The sequence below is a fragment of the Cricetulus griseus genome, chromosome 2 (assembly GCF_003668045.3).
Source record: "Cricetulus griseus strain 17A/GY chromosome 2, alternate assembly CriGri-PICRH-1.0, whole genome shotgun sequence".
In the NCBI taxonomy this organism is placed as follows: domain Eukaryota; kingdom Metazoa; phylum Chordata; class Mammalia; order Rodentia; family Cricetidae; genus Cricetulus; species Cricetulus griseus.
In genome coordinates, this window is record NC_048595.1 from 212180188 (window position 1) to 212199753 (window position 19566).

Consider the following 19566-nt stretch of genomic DNA (forward strand, 5'->3'; position numbering starts at 1 on the left):
TCTAGGATACCTAGGGCCCAAGCCTGAAAATTTCCAATTAGTGCTCTTAATCAATTATGACAAATATCTGACCAAGTGCAGTGGTGATGTCATTTAAAAACAGAGTTTTGCCATCTGCCAAATAAAATAAAAGTTCCCTCAAAAGATCTGTACCAGCCAAGTGAATGAAAGACATCTGACAGAGTCCAGCTGCTGCTCTAATGTTTCCATGGTGACGGCCCAAAGTTAGACAGTAAAGTATTTATTGTTTCTGAAACACGAACCACTCAGAAAGAACATGGAACACAGCTCAGGAATCCCAAATATACCCCAAAAGCTGGTTGACTGGCTGGTATCTCAAGACAAAAGCTTTATTTTGCTATTTTGATTAGAATCAAACACTAATGATTTCAGCACATTCTGTTGAAAAAAATAGGGTCTTGTAGTCTGGCTAAATTCAGCCTGCAGAGTATAAACATCAACAGGAAGAAACACAATTAGTAAATGAGGCTGCAGATCTTATCAGTATAAACAGATAAATCCAATGAGAGCAAAAGGCCAGGGGTCTATTTCCTTTCTTTTGCATATACTTTGATTTTATGTTAATAAAAGTTTAGCCACTGTTGCTAATTCATTGTTTCAAATGTACCTGAACGGTCTAAGACTAATCCAAAAGAGGTAGATTGCAGTTTTTCCAAACACTTCTAGAAGGCAGCAAGCAGAGTCCCTGGCTGCTAACCTTAAAGAACCTGTCCCAAGTATGGCTTCAATCTACCTAAACTCTTGGTCCACACAGGGCTCTCTCTCCTATCACACCTAAAAGAATGAGTCACAGCCAAATGAGAACTTCTATTTCTGGCCCATGTCACTGAGGTAATGAAACACATGGCCACAATGCCTCCTTCTACCAATCATGATCTGATGTGTACTCTGGACAAGCTAGCTTGTAAGTCAAACACAGGTTGAGCATCTCACCTGAAAGTGTAAGCTCTGAAACCCTCAAAAACCTGAACCTTTCTGAGCACTAGTAACTCATTCTAAATGGAAATTCAAAACCTGATATTACATGATAGATTTCAATCAGAATGCAGGTACTAAAATTGTCTTCATGCTAGGTGTATGTGGTAGACACAAAATGTAAGTAAGCTTCACGATTAGGCTTGGGTCAGATGACTAAGGCAGCTCACCATGTATTCTCAAAGCATTATGGGTAAGGATAGGCAGCCACTCTAATGGCATTCTTCTGTGCTTTCTACCTTGTCTCGGGTTTTCCAACAATGAGGAATATATTTAGGAGGCAAGAGCTTCCTCTGTCTCTTGGATATGAACATGACAGGGTATTATGTGTTTACAAGCAGATATCAAGTATAACTACCATAAGGTGCTTTGGAGCTTCAGTGTGTGGTAAGATCTGTTCAATTTGTGACCCTGTTTGATTCTACAACTAATTGCCCTTTCACATGCTTTGATTGAACATTCCACAATCAACTTTTAATATGGTAAATATGTAGATTGGTGTGTAGAGATAAACCCCAAGTCCTGCATTTCAGCCAGGCTTCTTCCCAGCAACCTCATTTCTGTTTTCTATCCCCAGTCATGCCCACAAAATTGCCAGCAGTAACCACTGGAGCTGTGTGGCTAGCAGTTGCTTTCTCCATTACTGTCCATCTGTGGTAGACATAGCCACGAGAAACGAATTTTCTATAAAGGGGGTAACAGGATGATTTAAAAAAAAAAAAAAAAAAAAAAAGCAAGAACCAGAACTGTCTACAGAGATTATCACCTGTGAATTGAAGTTCCATAGGGAAAGAGAAGTGGGAAGAAGGGAAGAGGCAGTGAGGGAAAGAGGGGGGAAAGGAGGGGGAGGGGAGACAGATAAAAAGGGACAGAAGTCACACCTCTGTTAAAGAGGCTGCAAGGCCGAATGAGTGAACCAGAGCCAAATTCTCTTGAACTATTTTCAGTCCCTTTGAAAGCTATGTAGTATCCACTTTGGGTCTTAGCTAACACCCTTGTGGCCATCACAACTTTACAATGTATTCTTAGTAGACCAAAAAAGACTTTTTACCAACTTCAAAGCTAATTTGTCACCAGATAGCATCTGAAACCAGTAACAGTTTATCCTCTCCACCAATACCTTTAATGAACATTTTGATTTATGACTTTCTCAGTACTGTGACTAATAAAATCTCATGTGACCACTTTCATGGTGGAACACAGCATTTGGGGAAATATAAAACTATGTTCCTGGGCCATGGTCACTCATATTTGGCTCCAGAATGCTACATCATACTCTTTGCTATGAGTACTATTTTTTGTGTTGACATACCCAAAGAATTTTTTATGCTTAATCTCAATTTTCAGCTTGATTAGGATGAGAAATGCTTCAAAAATTGATGGGATCCACCTCTGGTTGTGTGTGTTAAGAGTGTTTCCAGAGAGAATTAGCTGAATGGGGAAGACCCACATCCTAGAAGCTTGTGGCTCATAGCTATACAGGGGAGACCCACCATGAGCATGGGTGGAAACCATCCTTTAGGCTCATAGCTGAACAGTGAAGACCCATCCTTAGTGTGGGTGGAACTACCCTATAAGCTAGCAGCTCATAGCTGAATGGGAAAGACCCACCCTGAATGTAGGTGGAACCATCCGATAGGCTAGTGGCTCAGATGGGATAAAAAGTTTGGAAAAAGAAAGTCCACCAGTGAAGAAATTTTCTCTTTGCTTCCTGTTCATTCTTGAGGTGACCTGCTGTGCTCTAGCATATACTTGGCCATGAAGGACAGAACCTTCTGGAACCATGAGCCTAAACCTCTCCTTCTTAAATGGTTTGGCTCAGATTTTTTGTTTGTTTGTTTGTTTTGTGTGTGTGTGTGTGTGTGTGTGTGTGTGTGTGTGTGTGTTTCACTCCAAATATACTACAAAACCATACATTGTCCCTCAAGGGACCCCTTACTGCTTTTCCATTTTTTACATACTCTATGTCAACTCAAACCCTTGTTAACTTTGTCAAAGGCTCATTTCCCTACTGCTTAATCCTGGAACATGTCATAATTCTTCATCACTGTTTGTATAGTTTGCTCTACTGGGGATATTTTTTCCTTTCAATGCATATCTGATGTGAGCCCTCATTTCTTTCAGATCTGGGCTCTGATATTATAATGTCCTTTTATTTCATCAAATCTTATTGTATATACCAATTCCAGTTCCTTCTCCCAGCCCTCCTCCCATTCCCCCATCCCACCCCCTCATCCACTCCTCAGGGAGGGTGAGGCCTCCCATGGGGGATCATCAAAGTCTGTCACATCATTTGGGGGAGGACCTAAGGCCCTCCCCATGTACCTAGGCTGTGGCTCAGATATTTTGTCATAGCAATGAAAACCTAACAGAGAACTCAATGCATGTTTCTGAGTCTCACTGGGCCTTGCACATAGTTCTGTGACTCAAACAGGGTTAGGCTCATTCTAGTACTGAAGCAACTCCTGTGAGATCAAGTGACAAGGCTACCAACTACCCCAACATATGCCTTTAAATGCCCATGACTCTCCAGGAGCAATGGTCACCTCAACTTAGTGATTCACACCCTTGAGAGATGTTTGAAAACACAGATGATCAGGCCTTGCTTTTGTAAATTGTATCTAGGGTTGGGTTTGAGCATGGGATATTAAAGGGTTCAGGAACAACATTGCCCTAGGTCCAATATGAGACTGTTTTCCAGCAGTTTTGTCTTATTAGCTTCCACCTGGGCTCCCATTTCTACTCTCTCTCACGTCTAACCCAATCCCTATCAGACAGATGGGCATTGCTTCAAATACACATGGCTAGCTAGCATGGCTGAACTCACAGGCCAAATAATTACCAAACTTCATGTTATGAGTTCCAAGGCCTTGCATGATGCAACCTCCTTACCATGTGAACTTATATCCAGCCACCTCTTTCTCCTTCCATGTTCTACAATCTTGCTTCTCCAGCTGCCTAGAGAGCACTCAGGCAAACCAAGCCCTCTTTTCTATTTCCTACTAGACATGGTGTTCCTCTGGCCTGAAGAACTCTTCTCATTCTACCTCAAGACTCATCCCTTCTTATCTTTTCTTGGACCACTTCTATCTCCCTATTCTCTTCTCTAAAAGAATTATTACATTAATATTTAATTATAGGATTTGATCATCTTTTTGAGAGAGTATAATAGTAGTAACAAAAGGTAAGTTGTCTTTTTCTATCAGATACACTGTTATAAATTTAGTGAATAAACTTCTGGCCTAAAAAATATTGAAGTTGGGTGTGATGGAGCACACTTGTTCCAGAAGGGAATCAAGAGGCAGAGGAAGAAGAATCAAGATTCAAAAATCAAGAATCAAAAGGCCTACATGAGACCTAGCTTTAAAAAAACCAAAAAACAATGAAGCATCATCTACAAATGTTTTATGCCTTATGACTGGTAAGTATGCTGGTGTTTCCAATGTCATTCATTCCTTGCAATTGGTGCCTACCACCATCATGCAACACTCCATGGTACATAGGAAGCTGTTCTTTGTAAGAGTGGTTCTGTGCTGCCACCAGTGATATTGTAATGGCTGCCACTGCACACTTCAAGTTCTCCCTGAGAGCCTATGCCTGTTTGTGCCTCTCCCTCTTCCACACAGCTCATTGTTCCCCTTCCGAAGCCAATCACATGTTTTGCTGTCAGATTCGTTTGCACATTGTCTTATGAAACTGTGATCTTTTTAATGGCCATAGTTTCAAATCCTAGAATATGCAGGCTGGGAAAGAAGGAGTGGAGTAATAAGTGCGTATGATTTGTGCCTGTTGATTAAAGATGCTAGTATTCCTGGCTCACCAAACCAGATCTGTCACTAAAGGCAAAGCTCAGAACATGCGCTGCTACAAAGTGTCTTACTGAAAGTCAGCTCAGACAAAGCAGGCAGTTTGGGTTTCACTAGTAGAGGCGCCTTGCTCATCTACTTGGTGACAAAAGCTCTTATGGTTGTGGACACGTCCTAAATCAAACAATATTAGGTCAGAGGACATTGATAATTTACTTCTTCTGATGCCACGATTCTAATTATTCCCCCCTCAACTGAGAAGGCAAATTTTCAAAGCTGGCTGTAAATTTGAGAAACGAAGGGGGAAAAAATAAATGGCTTCTCAAGTCTCTTAAGCATTTGCTTCCCCTTTGGGAGGCCTGCCCGTGGCATGCAGCCATGACACACTGCCCGCTCCCCTGCCTTGCCCTGTCCTGTCCACGGATCTGTGGGGGAGAAGTGCCAGCATGCAGCAGGCCTGGACTGGCCACTTCCTCCAGAGGGCTCATCTCTAGTCACCTTTTAATCTTGTGTTTACAAAACCAAAACCGCATGGCAGGAGCAAAGATCTCAGGAATGAAATGATGTCTCTGGGGCAATGTGGATTCTGTAACCAAGTCTTCCCAAAGTTCTTAGAATTGCCTCTGGCCCCTCCTGAGGCACTGTGTCCTTGGGTAGCAGCTTTCTTAGGATAATCAAAGCCATTCACTTTCCAAAAGGTACCCAGGACCTCTCATCTCTGAAGGGCGTGGTCCAAGGTACAGGGGAAGGTATCCCTGCTCTGAGCTTGGTTCTACTGCGTGACCTCTCTGCAACTATTTACTGACTCTTCTTAACCTCTGTGCTGAGTGCCTATGGAAGACAGTTTATATAGTTCACCTCTTTCCTGGTCAACCTCCAGAATAGGTCCTGTTAATGCACTCAGAGGTTAAGGACAATCTCAGGGTCCCCTGGGATTAAACCCATGGAGCCCAACCCTAGTATCAAGAGCCTAACAGTTATGACATGCTATCTCTGCTGCAGAAAATGCCTCTTTTTTTAAATAACTGGATGAAGCCACTAATTCTTCCTCCCCCCTCCCCCCAGAAAACTAGCAGCACTTATTGCCTGTATTCACATGCATGAGGAGGCCACCAGCTCACCTTTCCTGCCCATCACTCTTCTCAATTCCACTAATGGCCTGCATTCATCAGAAGCAGAGAGATGCAATGGAGAACCATGAACACCATGAGGTATACCTGGACCACAGTTATGGTTCATGTCAATTCTGAGAAGTCTCTCATAATGATGACCTCATTTTGAAATATTTTTTTAAAAAAGTGTTTTCAGCATGAGAATGGTTTTTCTGTAATTGCTACAATTTTCTTGAGCATATGGAGTGATAAAGTGGCTGCAGGCCAGGTCTGTCCTCTTCAGTCCCCCATAGGCCCTTGTCCAATAATTGGTCAGCATCACCTGTGTTCAGTAGTGACATCTTTTGCTCTCACATTTGGCCTCTTGAATTTTTTATCTTCAGGCTCATCTTTCATTATTCTACAATCACCACCAGATTCTCTCCACATAGAATTGTCTCCCCCCATCCCCAGTCCCCTCTCTTACAGTGTCTTGCTATGTAGCCCCAGTTGGCTGGCCCTAAACTCTCAGAGATCCTCCTGCCTCTGCTTCTCAAGTACTAGGAGAACATGTATGCACCACATGCCTAGTACTTAGGAAGCAAGGCTGATATTGCTCCTTCCATGACTGAATCTAACCAATCAACAACTCTTAGAAAATCCCTGCTCTGCTCCCAAAGACATGTTGGGAACCACATGTCCCCATGTCTATATCATCATGGACCACATCAGAAATCCAAGCTTAGCAGCAAAGGTGTTGTGATTGTGTGGATCCCAGAATGGAAGGTGTCTGTATAGGTTAAAGGGGAGCAAGCTCAGCCCTTCACCAACCAAATCAAAGACTGAACAAGAATAGTCAGTCAGTCCTTCACTCTACCCCACACATAAATAGCTGGTCTTTTGTAAAGTCTCCAGCCATCAGTTTCCACTAGCATGAGAGCCACTCCCACCTGGAGATGATCACTTCAAAGCTTCCCTGACTGGGAAGGTGTGTGGCAGTCTCATCGGTAACATTTCATAAGATGATGATCCAGTGCTTTCTTTCCCAGGGATTTATCATTGTTTCTCCACCTCTTGCTTATTTTTCCTGGGTTACAGCCTGGATGTCACCTATCAGCTGTACATATTTGGATTCCATAGGTGCCTGTTGAAAATGACTGGGGATTTCTATTTATAGTTCCCTCAAACGCACCACACCCAGAGTTTACTGAGTGAGCCAGCCCAGGATCCTGCATCACTGGGTGCTTGGGAATCATCTGACTTTGAATGTGATTGGATACAGTGTCCTGTGACTCACGCTCTTCTGCACGCCTTTACCTCCCCCCACTTTCCATCCCTTGTTTCCACTGCTAGCTACTCTGATAGCATCCTAGCTTTCCCCAATTTCCTCACAAGGGCCAGCTCTCCCCAATGCTTCGGAGAGTTTTCACTGGAAGAGTCCCGACACACACACGCTCTTCCATTTGAAATTCACTGTTGGCTCTGTGAGGTTTTCAAGATCAAAGTCTACCAATTTCCTCAGAGTCTATAAAGATCCCCAAATATACCTTAGCAAAGACTGAACTCCCAGGACAGTGGCCATCTAGTCATAGTAAGTTTTTCAAATGTCAGGAATTTTATAAACTTCTCCCTCCAGCCCCAGTGCTCTGTACTGCTGCCCCCCAAGCTTCTTCTTCCTTGACCACATCTTTATTTCGTCCAGCTCACCATTTGTGAGAAATACTCAGGAAGATCCTTGGACATCTCCACACCCCTGGCTGCCATCCAGTAATACTTCAGGAGGTCACAGGCCCCATCAGTGCATCCCATTCATAACAAATGACTTAACCATCAGATAAACTTTCCCAAGTAGCTACTTGCTGCCTGGTACCAGTGATTGTTAATCTGGTTGTTACGAAATCCTCTAGCAAGTTTATGCTGGAACATAAAATATTCTCTCTAGTTCATGTCCACAGTTATTTAACAATTACCTTCTTTAATACAACAACATCTAGGGAAGCCTCCAGGCATAGTCCTCACCTGCAAAACACAGTTTTGCTATCTATCCCAGCTCTCCAACCACCCTCTTAAAGAGGCATCATCATTAAGAGTCCACATGAGGCTGAGATCAAGCTTGAGGGTCATACTCTACTCTTGACCACCACATCTGTTCCTTACTGTGCCTGGCCAAGCCTCACTGTAGGAGTCAGCACTTAACAGGTCACCAGAACCAATGCCTACTTGTTTCATTGTATACTTTTCCCTTGTAAATAGATTGCTAATTGCCAGCTCCTTCCAAGAGATAGGTCCAGCTTCATTTATCTGCTACAGACCCTACAGGTAATCATGAAATGAATCCTGCAACCCTGGCAACAGAGCCCCGTGGGCAAGTCCTGTCCTAAACTTAAGCAACCAAATATGTCTCCTTCTTGTTAAAATATAGGAAAATGATCTCACCAGTCCAGTGGGTTCCATAATTAGGTTCCCCATTTGCCCACTGCTTCCTGTGTCTGATGGAGTCATGCCAATGCCCTTCCCCACTTTATAGGAGTACAGTGTACATCCCCTCCAGTCTCCTCCCTGTACTCGCTCCCACAGGCTCCCCTCATTCACCACCCACCCGGCCACTAATTGGTGTGCACTGACTATGAGACACTAAAACATTAGGATGCCTTAGACCCCATTTGCTTCTCCCCAGCACCCAATCATTACACCTCAGCTGAAGCATCCTTTCAGGGTGTCTGTTCTCTGCACCTTCCTTTCCGTATCTCTTCAGGAATGGCCCGTTAGTCACTGTTTACTGGGAAAGATTGTTCCACAATTAGTATTTTCAGAAGTCCTTTTCAGAAGCCATGTCAGTGCCCATTCATGAGAAAAGTAAACCCAATGATAACTCCAATATCAAAACCAATAAACAACACAGCTCTTTAAGATTACCAAGATCAGGTAGTTGTTGGCTCTAATGACCTTTTTTTTCTTTGGGAATCTAATTCACCCCCAAAGCTAAATCATTGTCCCCTTCAAACACATTGTAGCCCATCAGAGAGCCTTCCCAGTCCTGCTTGACTGGGTATAAGCTCTAAACCATGACTACCTGGGTTACAAAACAGCAGTGCCACTGATGAGTAGTACAATCTAGGGCAGGTTCCTTGTCTCTCTGTGCTTCAGTTTCCTTGTCTAGTAAATAAAAAGAACACAACTTTCTCCATGGAAATTTCAACATGAGATGAAAAACTGCTTAGCAGCTCAGCCAGCACACAGTGGGTGCTTACTAAATGCTACCCCAGCCAGCACACAGTGGGTGCTTACTAAATGCTATCCCAGCCAACACACAGTGGGTGCTTACTAAGTGCTACCCCAGCCAGCACACAGTGGGTTCTTCTCTGTTGTTACTAGTTTTAAGGGAAGAAAGGAGATCCCAGAGAGTCTGTGGCTCAGAGAACACACATTCCTGTGCAAGCATGGCAATCAAAAGCCACACAGGAAACCTCTAGTGTATGGGCATGCTGACAGTGTATTTTGTGTAGAAAGTGAAAAGCATCATGTTATTTAAAACAGATAAAGAGTACTTACATTGTCCTTCCAAAAAGTCAATAAAGTACTACAAAACCCCGAGTCAATGCATGGAACCTCTGAAGAACTAATCTCAAGTATAAGTAATGGTGTGTGACATGGCCAATGACGGGCCAATAGGAGAACAAAAAACATAGCCCTTTAGAGAGTAGTGTGTGATGGTGACACTGAAAATTTAAGTAGTCTTTGCTCTAGAGTTCCACAATATTGGAATTTAAGTCCTTTTGCATCTGGAATTCCACTTCTAAGACTTTCCCCCAGAAGAGTGCAGCTGCCAGCAAACACACAGGAACGTGTGCACAGATGTTCACTACTGCAAATTCAGCACCAAGACAAACCAGAATGAAGCCAAGGCACCATGAATGAAAGGCACTGTGGTCCACCTACATAGTAGGACACTGAACAATACTTTTTGATGTGTTATATATGCATGTCTATGTATGTGTTCAGGCATGCACATGCCACAGCATGTGTAGAGGTCAAAAAACAACATTGGGTACCAGCACTCAGCATCCATCTTTTCTGAGAAAGGGTCTAACAGATGGCAATACACAGTCATTGTTTCTTCTTGGCCATTTGCCCAGGAGATTAGATCTACAGGACCACAGAACAAGTACAGTCAGACAAAACAGTGAGCTCCTCATTCCGGGGCCAGACCTCCAAAACTCTAAAACCAGTCCCATCATACTAGCCATTAGTCCTCAGGCAAGGAACTTCAACTCCACTTGCCTTAGCCTCCCCTGCTGCCACATGGCAAGTAAAAACAGTACCCACCCCAAGGGCAAAGACAAAACACCTCAGGTGTTCAGCAGATTGCCTGGTGGGTGGGTATGTACTCAATAAGGGTTTGGGGGTATTATAGCAGTCACTATTAATGAGATGCTATCTGCTCCAACTATAGAGCATGGCCATATGTTAATTGATATAAGGCTGTGATACTCTAACCAGGCTCGAGACTTTACCTGCCTATGTTCAGACATGTCTATCTTATGCTCAGCTCCAAAGTGATTCTGAATGCCACCCAAATGGTGGGAGACTTGGAAAGCTCAAGGGTTCCTTAGGAGTCATGGTCTTTCTCAATCACCAAGTCTGGACTGAGCTCCAGACACTAGTATTTCTGTGAAGCCCCACAATGCCCCCATTAAACTCCTCCTCTCTGCAGCTCAGATGGACTAGTGAGACCCCCCCAATCAGCACACCAGGCTTACTTAGGATGGCTGAGGCAAGACTACAACTTCTCACATTTGCATAGTACAAGTACAGGTCAGACTTCTGGGTTCCTGGCTACAAGGTCAATGTCTGTCTACAACCTGTCTCTGTGTAGAGATCTCTATCAGTGGAATGCTACCCTTTGGACATGACAGTCATTAATTTCTTGATGACAAGCAGAAGACTTGCAGAAAGTTATGCCCATTAATTTTTCATTATGGGCAGGGAGAGGCTTACACAGCTCTATCCTTCTCTGAGGCCTCATGGACAGTTAATAGTTTCTGGAAGGAGGTGCTCATGAAGCCCCACCCCTCCTCCAAGAATTTATAGAGATAATGGTTGTAGGTAAAAGGACTCATAAGGCAACACCTGCCTCAGGGAGGTAGAAATATCAGTTAAGAGCCTGGCTTCACTATTACAGCTTCGTAGCAACTTACATATGGCCATGGCGTTATAGTAGGGACCAGAGAGCATCTCAGAAATACTAACAGCTGCAATACTTGCAAAGTTTTATTGAACACACAACCATACACCAGGCAGTAATGGGCAGCTAATGGTTGCTGGGAGATCCTTTTCTTCAGTGGTGTAGCTGTCCATAAGTTGCCCATACTCCTACAAGTAACACCAGTTTGACTCACTGCTACTTTAAGCTACACTTGAGTGGAATCATTTGTTTCTGTCATCAGCACCCTGTCTGGGGCAAAGGGATGTTTGTTTTCATCTCCTCAGCAAAACTCACATAGCAGCCTGTGTTTTTATCCTAATGACTTTGCAATTCACTAGAATGAATACATCTATTTCAAATACAGCAGGCATATTCTTATCATTATTTGTCTTCTAACTTACATGGAAAATGAAGCAACCTTTTAGCTTCTGGGTCAGTGGTTGACAGCTGAAGGAGAACTGTGGAAGCTACCCCTCCATGCTGGTCCCCCCAATTCCACCTGTACATCTCTGGTTGTATGACCACACATACGGCTTATATGATTCCTATCCCACCTTAGGATCACAAGGCCTGGACTCAGATTGCACAACTCTGTTATACAAGTATATTGCTGTCTTGCCAACTTGTTTCATGCAGATGTCACATTCCATGATGTCAAATTTTTGGAATGTGATAGACTTAAAGCTGATTAGAACTGGCTGTGTTTGCTTACTGATTGATACATTAGATTAAGTCAAGCCTGTCCCTAACAACCGAAGTCAGCATATTTGCTGAGAATTTGAAGAGTGAAAGGTTGCTAAACAGAGATAAGACAAATACTAGAAAAAGGATTCTGCTATAATCTACATATTCCAGAGTGACTAAGCAAGAGGTAAGATGTTCCACATTTTCATTCTTGCTTAAATAAATGAATAAATAAGATAAATAAATGCATGCCATCTCAGTGGTGGTTGTAAAATGCCAATGAAATCTTTATGGCAGGAATATCATGGACAGACTCAAATTTTAACTGATTCACAATATTTTCTGAATAAAGTTAATTTTGATCCAAAGTTTGTATGATTTGAGCATTGAGGCAGGTATAAAGAGTCCTATGTTCTTATAAAAAAAAAAAAAAAGCTACTTTGTCCAACAGCTCTTCCCAACTCTGGAAGGATCCCAAGAAGGAGGTGAAAATTCCAGCCACTTACTTGAGCCTATTAAGGTGTTGACCCAGATACATCACTCACATGCTGCAGAAATCTAATTCTTCAGTGAGGGGTGTCCTGTGCATGATGGGACAGCATTCCTGGACTTGTCCTACCACATGCCTGCAGCACTCCAACATCAGTAGTGAACCAAAAACATACCTATTCACCCCTGGTTGAGAACTATTTCCTTAGGGGTCACTAGAGCTAAGCTTATCTTGCTGTAACCTCCCTAACTGCCCTATTTCCCCTGCATCTGTCATTAGCCTTTTCCTCCCAACAAGCTCTGTACTTCCCCTACCCCAACTTTTCACCCACCCAGCTTTAACTTCACCTGTTGATCTGTTATCAACAAGAACTTAATAATCTCTTCATGAAATTTTCTTCCAAGGTTTCATCTATCCCAAACTATCCTCAAACTTGCTATGTAGCTGAGGATGACCTTGAACCCTTGATCTTTGTGTCTGCTATTTGAGTGCCAGGACTACCTCCACATCTGGCTTTTGTGATGCCAGGGATCAAGCCCAGGGTTTGTGCATGCTATGCAAGCTGTCTACCAACTGAGCCACATTTAAGCTTCCTCTTACTTTCTTGCTGTAACCCCAACTATAAGATCACAGTCTTCTCATATGGTATGGTGGGTTTCCCTCTCCTTCCTCACATATTCCTCATTGGCAATTTCCACCCATTTCCCCTCCATTTCTCTAAAAATATCTGGCCCCTGAGAACAGCAGTTGGTATCATACAACCAATGAGCTCAATTTGGCCTAAAATCTGTTTTGGAGAGCCTGAGCATTATTAGTATGTACTTTATATTTTTAACAGTTGAAAAACACCAGGAGATTAATATTTCATGACATATGAAATTTACATGACAGCCAGCCATCACTGCCCTTTGGTGCACATGGTATAAGTCTATATCTTCCATTCCCTAGCCAGATGTCATTGTGCACAATTCGCCAGGTCACTCTTCCATGTCCTTAAAATATACACATGACTGAGATGGTGCCATGCAAGCATCAGTTGACTTAGTGAAGTCCAGAATTACCTCTGAAGAGTGGAATGTTGTGTGCAACTAACGGGATGGAATTCGGAGTTGCACACTAGGTCCTGTACAGTGTTTCATACCAGAAACACGGAAGACAGAGCAGAAGGAGATCTATCGTGTGTTGAGAGCAAGCTCCTGGCTGGACAGGTGCATGTTTAGGAAAGCAGATTAAGGTCAGAGACTGTCCTAATGAGGTAGAAAACAGGGTAGAGTGGGAAGCTCAGCAAAGACAGAGCCCCGGCCTGTATGCGCACTCCACTGGGTTCCTGCTTTAGACTAGACAAATTCAAGAACATTTTAGTTCTAGGAACGGTAACAATATGAGTCAGATACCTGCTGGAGTTTGGGGGGTTTGTTCATTTTTGCTAATTAGATGATCCCAAATAATTTTCTCAGTAGTAAATGAAAATGCTCTAATCTTTTCTTCTTATAATCAAATTTGCAAAAATTAAATACAGAGATGAAATTCTTTATGGTACATACATCATATAAAATTTTTTTCAGATGACAGATGATGATCAATAAACCTTACTTGGCCAACGGCCAGTGCAGAAGCCATGACACAGGAATATGGGTTCAGGGCCACAGTAACATTACTAGAACGATAGTAATAATCTTGCAGGCTTATGTCTTTAAGGAAACTTGATGTGCTATCCTTTTCAATTCTTCCTGAATTTTAATATTTACCTCAATAAAGACATGTTCATATGGTATGGTATTTCCTAAAGAGTCTGACATGTAAAGTCTTGTTCAATGAATATGTTTAAGAGTGGGCAGGTGGGAAGTAGCTTTGAACATCGAGAGTCAAGATTTGAGTTTAATTCATGGCTCAGCCACCCCTTACCCCCGCTGTCCATGGAAAAGTCTACCATTTATCCTACTTTCCTGTTCTAGGGGTCTTAATGAGAACTAAATTCAAATGATATAAGCTCCACCCACACCACATTTTGTACAACACGAAACCTTCTCTAACCTCTTGTGTTTCTCCCATCTTCTCAAGAATGTGGTATCACTTGTGTCACAGAAGGATAAAATCCAGCTTTTGACTCCTCTTACGTGGCATCTGCAGGAACCTTGATACAAACCATCAGCGAGTATGTTCACAGGCTTTCTTTCCTGGGCCTCCAAGGGATGGGACCTAACAGCTGCTTGATTATAAAGTACTATTTTAGGTCACAGATGTTGAGCAGGTGACACTGGTAATAACACGGGGGACCATTTCCCATTTTCTTCTTTGCCACCCTTCCCCCATTGCAGTCTGCACAATCACCATGCCATCCCAGACTCTCTCCAACGGGCTTTATGGACAGAGTTATTTCAAAGTTACAAGGCTGAATGATGTCTTCTCTTTTCAGGTTTGTATTTTTAATTTACATTCATTTACTTATTTTTGCAGTACTAAGGATCAAACTCAGGGCCTCACATGAGTCTGGCAAGCATTCTATGCTGAGCTCTCCCTAGCTCTTTTTAGTGTTTCCTATTTCTACAAACTAGAAAACATTTTCCCCAAATGCTATGAAATTTACATTAAAGCAATAACTTCAGCACAATGAAAACTGCATAGTATTTGAAAAGAAAAAACCAAGCGTTGTTTAGAGCAGTGTCTCTACGTCCACTCCCCATCCCAGATTCAATTCCTGCTGAGACCAGAACTTAGAGACAATGAACTGTTCTCAAGACAGTCCCCTGAACTGCTGTCATCCTTTCCACTGTATCAGAAGATGTTGTTACTCAAGTGTACAACGTAAGAACCGTTGAAAAGCAGAAGAGGAGTAAAGAGGCCAGAAACAAGTACACATGAATCAGACAGAGTGATGAACCATCGAGGCCAACAAGGCTACCTGCACCCCTGCCTTCAGCATCTCCTCTAATTTTTAAAACAGTTTTCAATTACTGTGTACACTTTCCTCAACCTCCTCTGAGTCAATTCCTCAGGCTGCTAGCTAGGGGCAGTGCTGGGAGAGTGCTTCAGGTGCACTGTGGTTCAGCCCCGGATTAGTTTCTTCAAGATCCTGGGTAACAAAATGCAATGCTCATGGTAAATCTTCATTTCAATCTATTGAGAAATTTGGGATTTCACTAGAGTAGAGCTGGTCACACAAACTCAGAAACAGAACTTCTGGGTCCATGACATAGAAAGGGATGGTGCATGCTGTACGTGACTCTCAAACCCGAACCCTCCTGCTTCCTGGTTAACAGACACATGAGCACCAGACTGTGTGAGCTATGTCTTGATGATGGAGATGGTGGGTTATTCTCTCTGCGATAGGGGCAGGGAAGGGACACAAATTCTTGATGATGGACTTTCTAAAGGTAGTCTGGTGTATTCTGAATTATTTTCTCCTGCACCATGCAGCCAGGTAAGCTAAATTTGACTCCTAGAAGTATTTCCAGGATGAGAGAGAATGGCGGAGCCATCGATACTGATATGAACATGACTTGCATCCTGCCTCAACGCCATGAATGGGGTGGTCAACCTCTGTGGCCCATTATTCCAGCACCTAGGCCGTATTCACCTGGAGCACATTTCTCAGGGCTCGAGAAGCCCAGCCACCCTTCTACTGCACCTGCTTTCCTCTCCAGTCCCTCCATGCTACCACATGCAATCACTCAAGCTTCCTTTCTGCGAACCCATATAATTTCTCTTAGGTCTATGGGTCCCTCTGTGTCTTTCTATCTGCCTGATTCTGTTTTCCCCAGCTTAGGTGTGGGATTCACAAGGATAAAGATCACACTTTTGTTGTGTACATGTGTTATGTGTCTTTGTACCTTTGAATGGTCCTGACCTATAATGGACACTCAATTAAAATGTTTCCTGAGTGACTAAATGGTGAAATGAGCACATAAAGAGATCTTTAAATTCATATACATATATATATTCATATATATTCACATATTTCATATGTATAGATAAAGCCAATCTGTGAAAGGCTACATTATGTCAAGCCAGTCTTGCATTTCTGTGTGGCATACCATTTATTTCTAGGCCATGGTTTTGTATTTTGAATTCTTTGCTATTTTATAAAATACTAAATGAGTTTGGCAAGGTCAAGTCTATGCTTGCCATCAGCAGCAGCTTGAGTGGGAAGTTCTCCGAGGGAGGAATGGTTTAGTGGTAGAGGAGAGGCAGGAAGCAAGGCCAGGAGGCCCTAACCATCTAGAGGGAAGGGAATTATGGTCAGCACACATGACCTGCAGGCTTTCTCCCGCTCCCCAGTGGCATTCCCTCCCTTTCACTGGGGTTGAGCTTACTTTTCACAGAGATCTCGAACTTGGCTGGGCTTGAAGGCAGGGATGGACTGGGAGCAGGGGCTGGTGGGAGCTGACAGCGGGCTCTTGATATTCTGGATCGAGTGTCTACGGCTCCTTCTTCGGTCAAGGCCCTGGTGCTCGCCCACACTGCCACCAGAACACATGCTGGCCCTCCTCCGGTCCCGGTGCCCACTTGGGGGTGGCTCGGCTGTCTCATCCCCATCCTCATGCCTGAGTGCCACCTGAAAAAGCAGAGTGTATCAGGCAAGTCAAACTTGATAACTTTTCTCAGGCCTGGACTGTGACTGTATGTCCCTCTAAGTGGATTTAAAACTGCTTTTTTTGTTGCTTCTGTTCCTTTCCCTATATTTCAGGCCTCTACTCAATCTCAAAGTGACTTCTACATGTGTCCAGAAGTCAAACTCAATCTGGGATTGCACAGTGCCTGTCACTATGCATTCCATGGATCAAATAGATACAGAAGAGACAACTAAGTATGAGAAATATATGAAATTATCTGAAATCTAAATGTTTTAGTCAGATTTTTACCACTGTAGCTAAATGCCTGAGAAAGTCAACTTTAAAAGGAAAGATCTGTTCTGGGATTGACACTTTTTGCCACTGCGGATTCTATGGGGGAAATCTGAGCCAATTGGCGCCATACCCAAAGGCTACTTTATGCAGGTCTTTGTGGTTCCTTCTGCAGAGGCCTGGTGTATCCAGCTCTCATTGTGCTCCACACTAAATGATGCTCTAAAGCTTTCCAGCTCCATCTGTCCTAGATTATACCCTGCTGTCTGTCCTAGATGTGTTACTTGCCTGAGCGTACTCTGGTGGCAAGCTCTGCTCCCCAGCCTCTCTCATCATTCCCCACCATGGGCTTTGCTTATCTGTGTTTCTTATCATCATTGTCTAGTTTGATTTTCATGTCTTCTGCCTGTCAACCTAGACAATAGGAGCACCTCCTTTTGTGCTAAGCATACCTTTGTGTACACATCGGCTCTGCCACTAATGAACTAGATGTGACCTGTAGCAAGTCACACAGTCTCTGGTCTCTTGTTGAGAATATCAAGGGAGGGGAGCTTCTCTGTGGATAGTACTCAAGCAGTGAGTTCCTCCTCTGACCCACACTGAGGGAGATGACCGGAAGCTCCCAAGCTCTTCTATGAACCACCAGGTAGACAACCTTCAGTCCAGCTGGACCAGGATCAGCTAAGCCCTGTAGCCGGTAGACTAAGCAGCTATGGAGTCACATGGTCCCATGCATCCCCAAATGTGTAAGTTTTCTTGTTTTGAAGATGTTTACAACTTAATCCTGCCCAGTAAGAGAATGGAGAAATAAAGAGGGGATAGAGAGTTGAGGAAATTGTATGTCCCCACATCAGGAAAGCTGGCTTCCAAGGAAGAAATCACCTGACATTTTCACACCTGTGTTCCCCTGACAGGGAGAACAGCCCCAAGACACACAGTTGATAGACAGCAGGTCATCTGCCTCCACCCTTGTCCCCTATTTCCTCTAACCCCAGCATTTAGATAAGACAGATTTGGTATGACCTATCTAAGTGACAGACATATTTTATAATGAGTGCTCAGATATGTGAAAGTGATTTGACAATCTTTTGGTCATTTTATTCCCTAGAATTCATTCCTAAACACACTGTTAAAAGGCTTGGGGCAAGAACTGAGTTCACCCGAGGCTCATCACTGGAAATTCCCATTCCCAAGAGTCTTATGTGGAAGCATAAACATTAAAAGTGAAGTTCAATGTTTGGCAAGTCACAACTGTCATCTCAACTTTAAAACCCTAAGTGGCACTGTGTGGGCAAGTTTGGGAATGAGAACACCTCACCGGTGGCAGCCTTTCTGAGTGTTTCCAGTCTGGTTTGCCCTCCATTTCTGACAGATGCCCTTAGCCCATCTGAACTCTGCCTGACCCGAAGTGTTGACTGTTTCTTATTAAGCACACATTTGCAGTGATGTGAGTGGGTCTAAAGCACAGTTCAGATATTTCTAATTCCTTGACTAACCTCAAAGGTCCAAGGGTCAAGTGACATTCCACTCACAGTGCCTTCCAGAGAAGCAGTGTGCCGGGAGTCGCTTTCACTGCCCCATGTCGAGGAAAAGGGAGATGGACCAGAAAGTACAAGTGAAGAGAAGAATCTGAGGCAATGATCTAGGCAGCACTGTGGTGCATAATTCATTCAGGAATGTTTTGGATTCAGAACCACGACAAAACACTTGTCAAAGAAGAGGAGGAAGGGGGAGGAGAAAGAGTGCAGCCAGGTGTTGTGGCCTATAGTCCTGGCAGCTTGGGAGCTGAGGCAGGAGCATTCCAGGTACAAAGCCAGCCTGGACTGTATAACAAGCCTCTGTTTGTAAATAAGAACAAGAAGAGAATCTCCAGTGAATCACGCTGCAATTATTACAAGACTGCTGATATCATTGATTCTCATGCTTTTCAGTAAATATCCAGAGGTGGGTGGTTTCACTGTGAGCCTTTCAAAGTATTTTAAACCTGTTTTAACTGTGGAAATTTCAGACATACACAACAGACAGGAATCAGTACAAACTGTGATATGTATATCACTCACAGCAGTCTAACAGTTGTCAGTTCAGAATCACTATTTGCTCATTTACATCTCACTTTTTGCCCTAAACCATATGGCCCATTTTTCAATGAAATGTCTAAGATTATATCATTATCATCTGTAAATATTTTAACATATATCCCAAAAAGATTGCTAAAACCATAACTACCCTATTATTGTCCTACTTAACATAATAACATCTTAATATTATCAAATACTAATTTTTGATGGGACGTGCTGGGAGGGAATGCTGGACCTTGTGCATGCTAAGCGCATGTTCCACCAGTGAGCTACACTGATGACTGTGCAGTGTTAGGTCTCCAGTGACTTTCACGACACCCTGTGTCATCCCCTCCCACCCCGAGTCTAGGCATAGCTGTATAACTTGCTTT

The 19566-nt window shown here is 43.2% G+C and overlaps 1 protein-coding gene across 1 annotated transcript in view; it reads right to left on the minus strand.

The window, feature by feature from the left end:
• Positions 1–19566, minus strand: part of Fhod3 (formin homology 2 domain containing 3) — a 418808-nt gene that overhangs the window by 116039 nt on the left and 283203 nt on the right. Inside the window, exon 9 of the mRNA XM_035440244.1 lies at positions 16587–16828. Coding sequence (XP_035296135.1) covers positions 16587–16828 — 242 coding nt within the window. The remainder of the gene's footprint in view (positions 1–16586; positions 16829–19566) is intronic.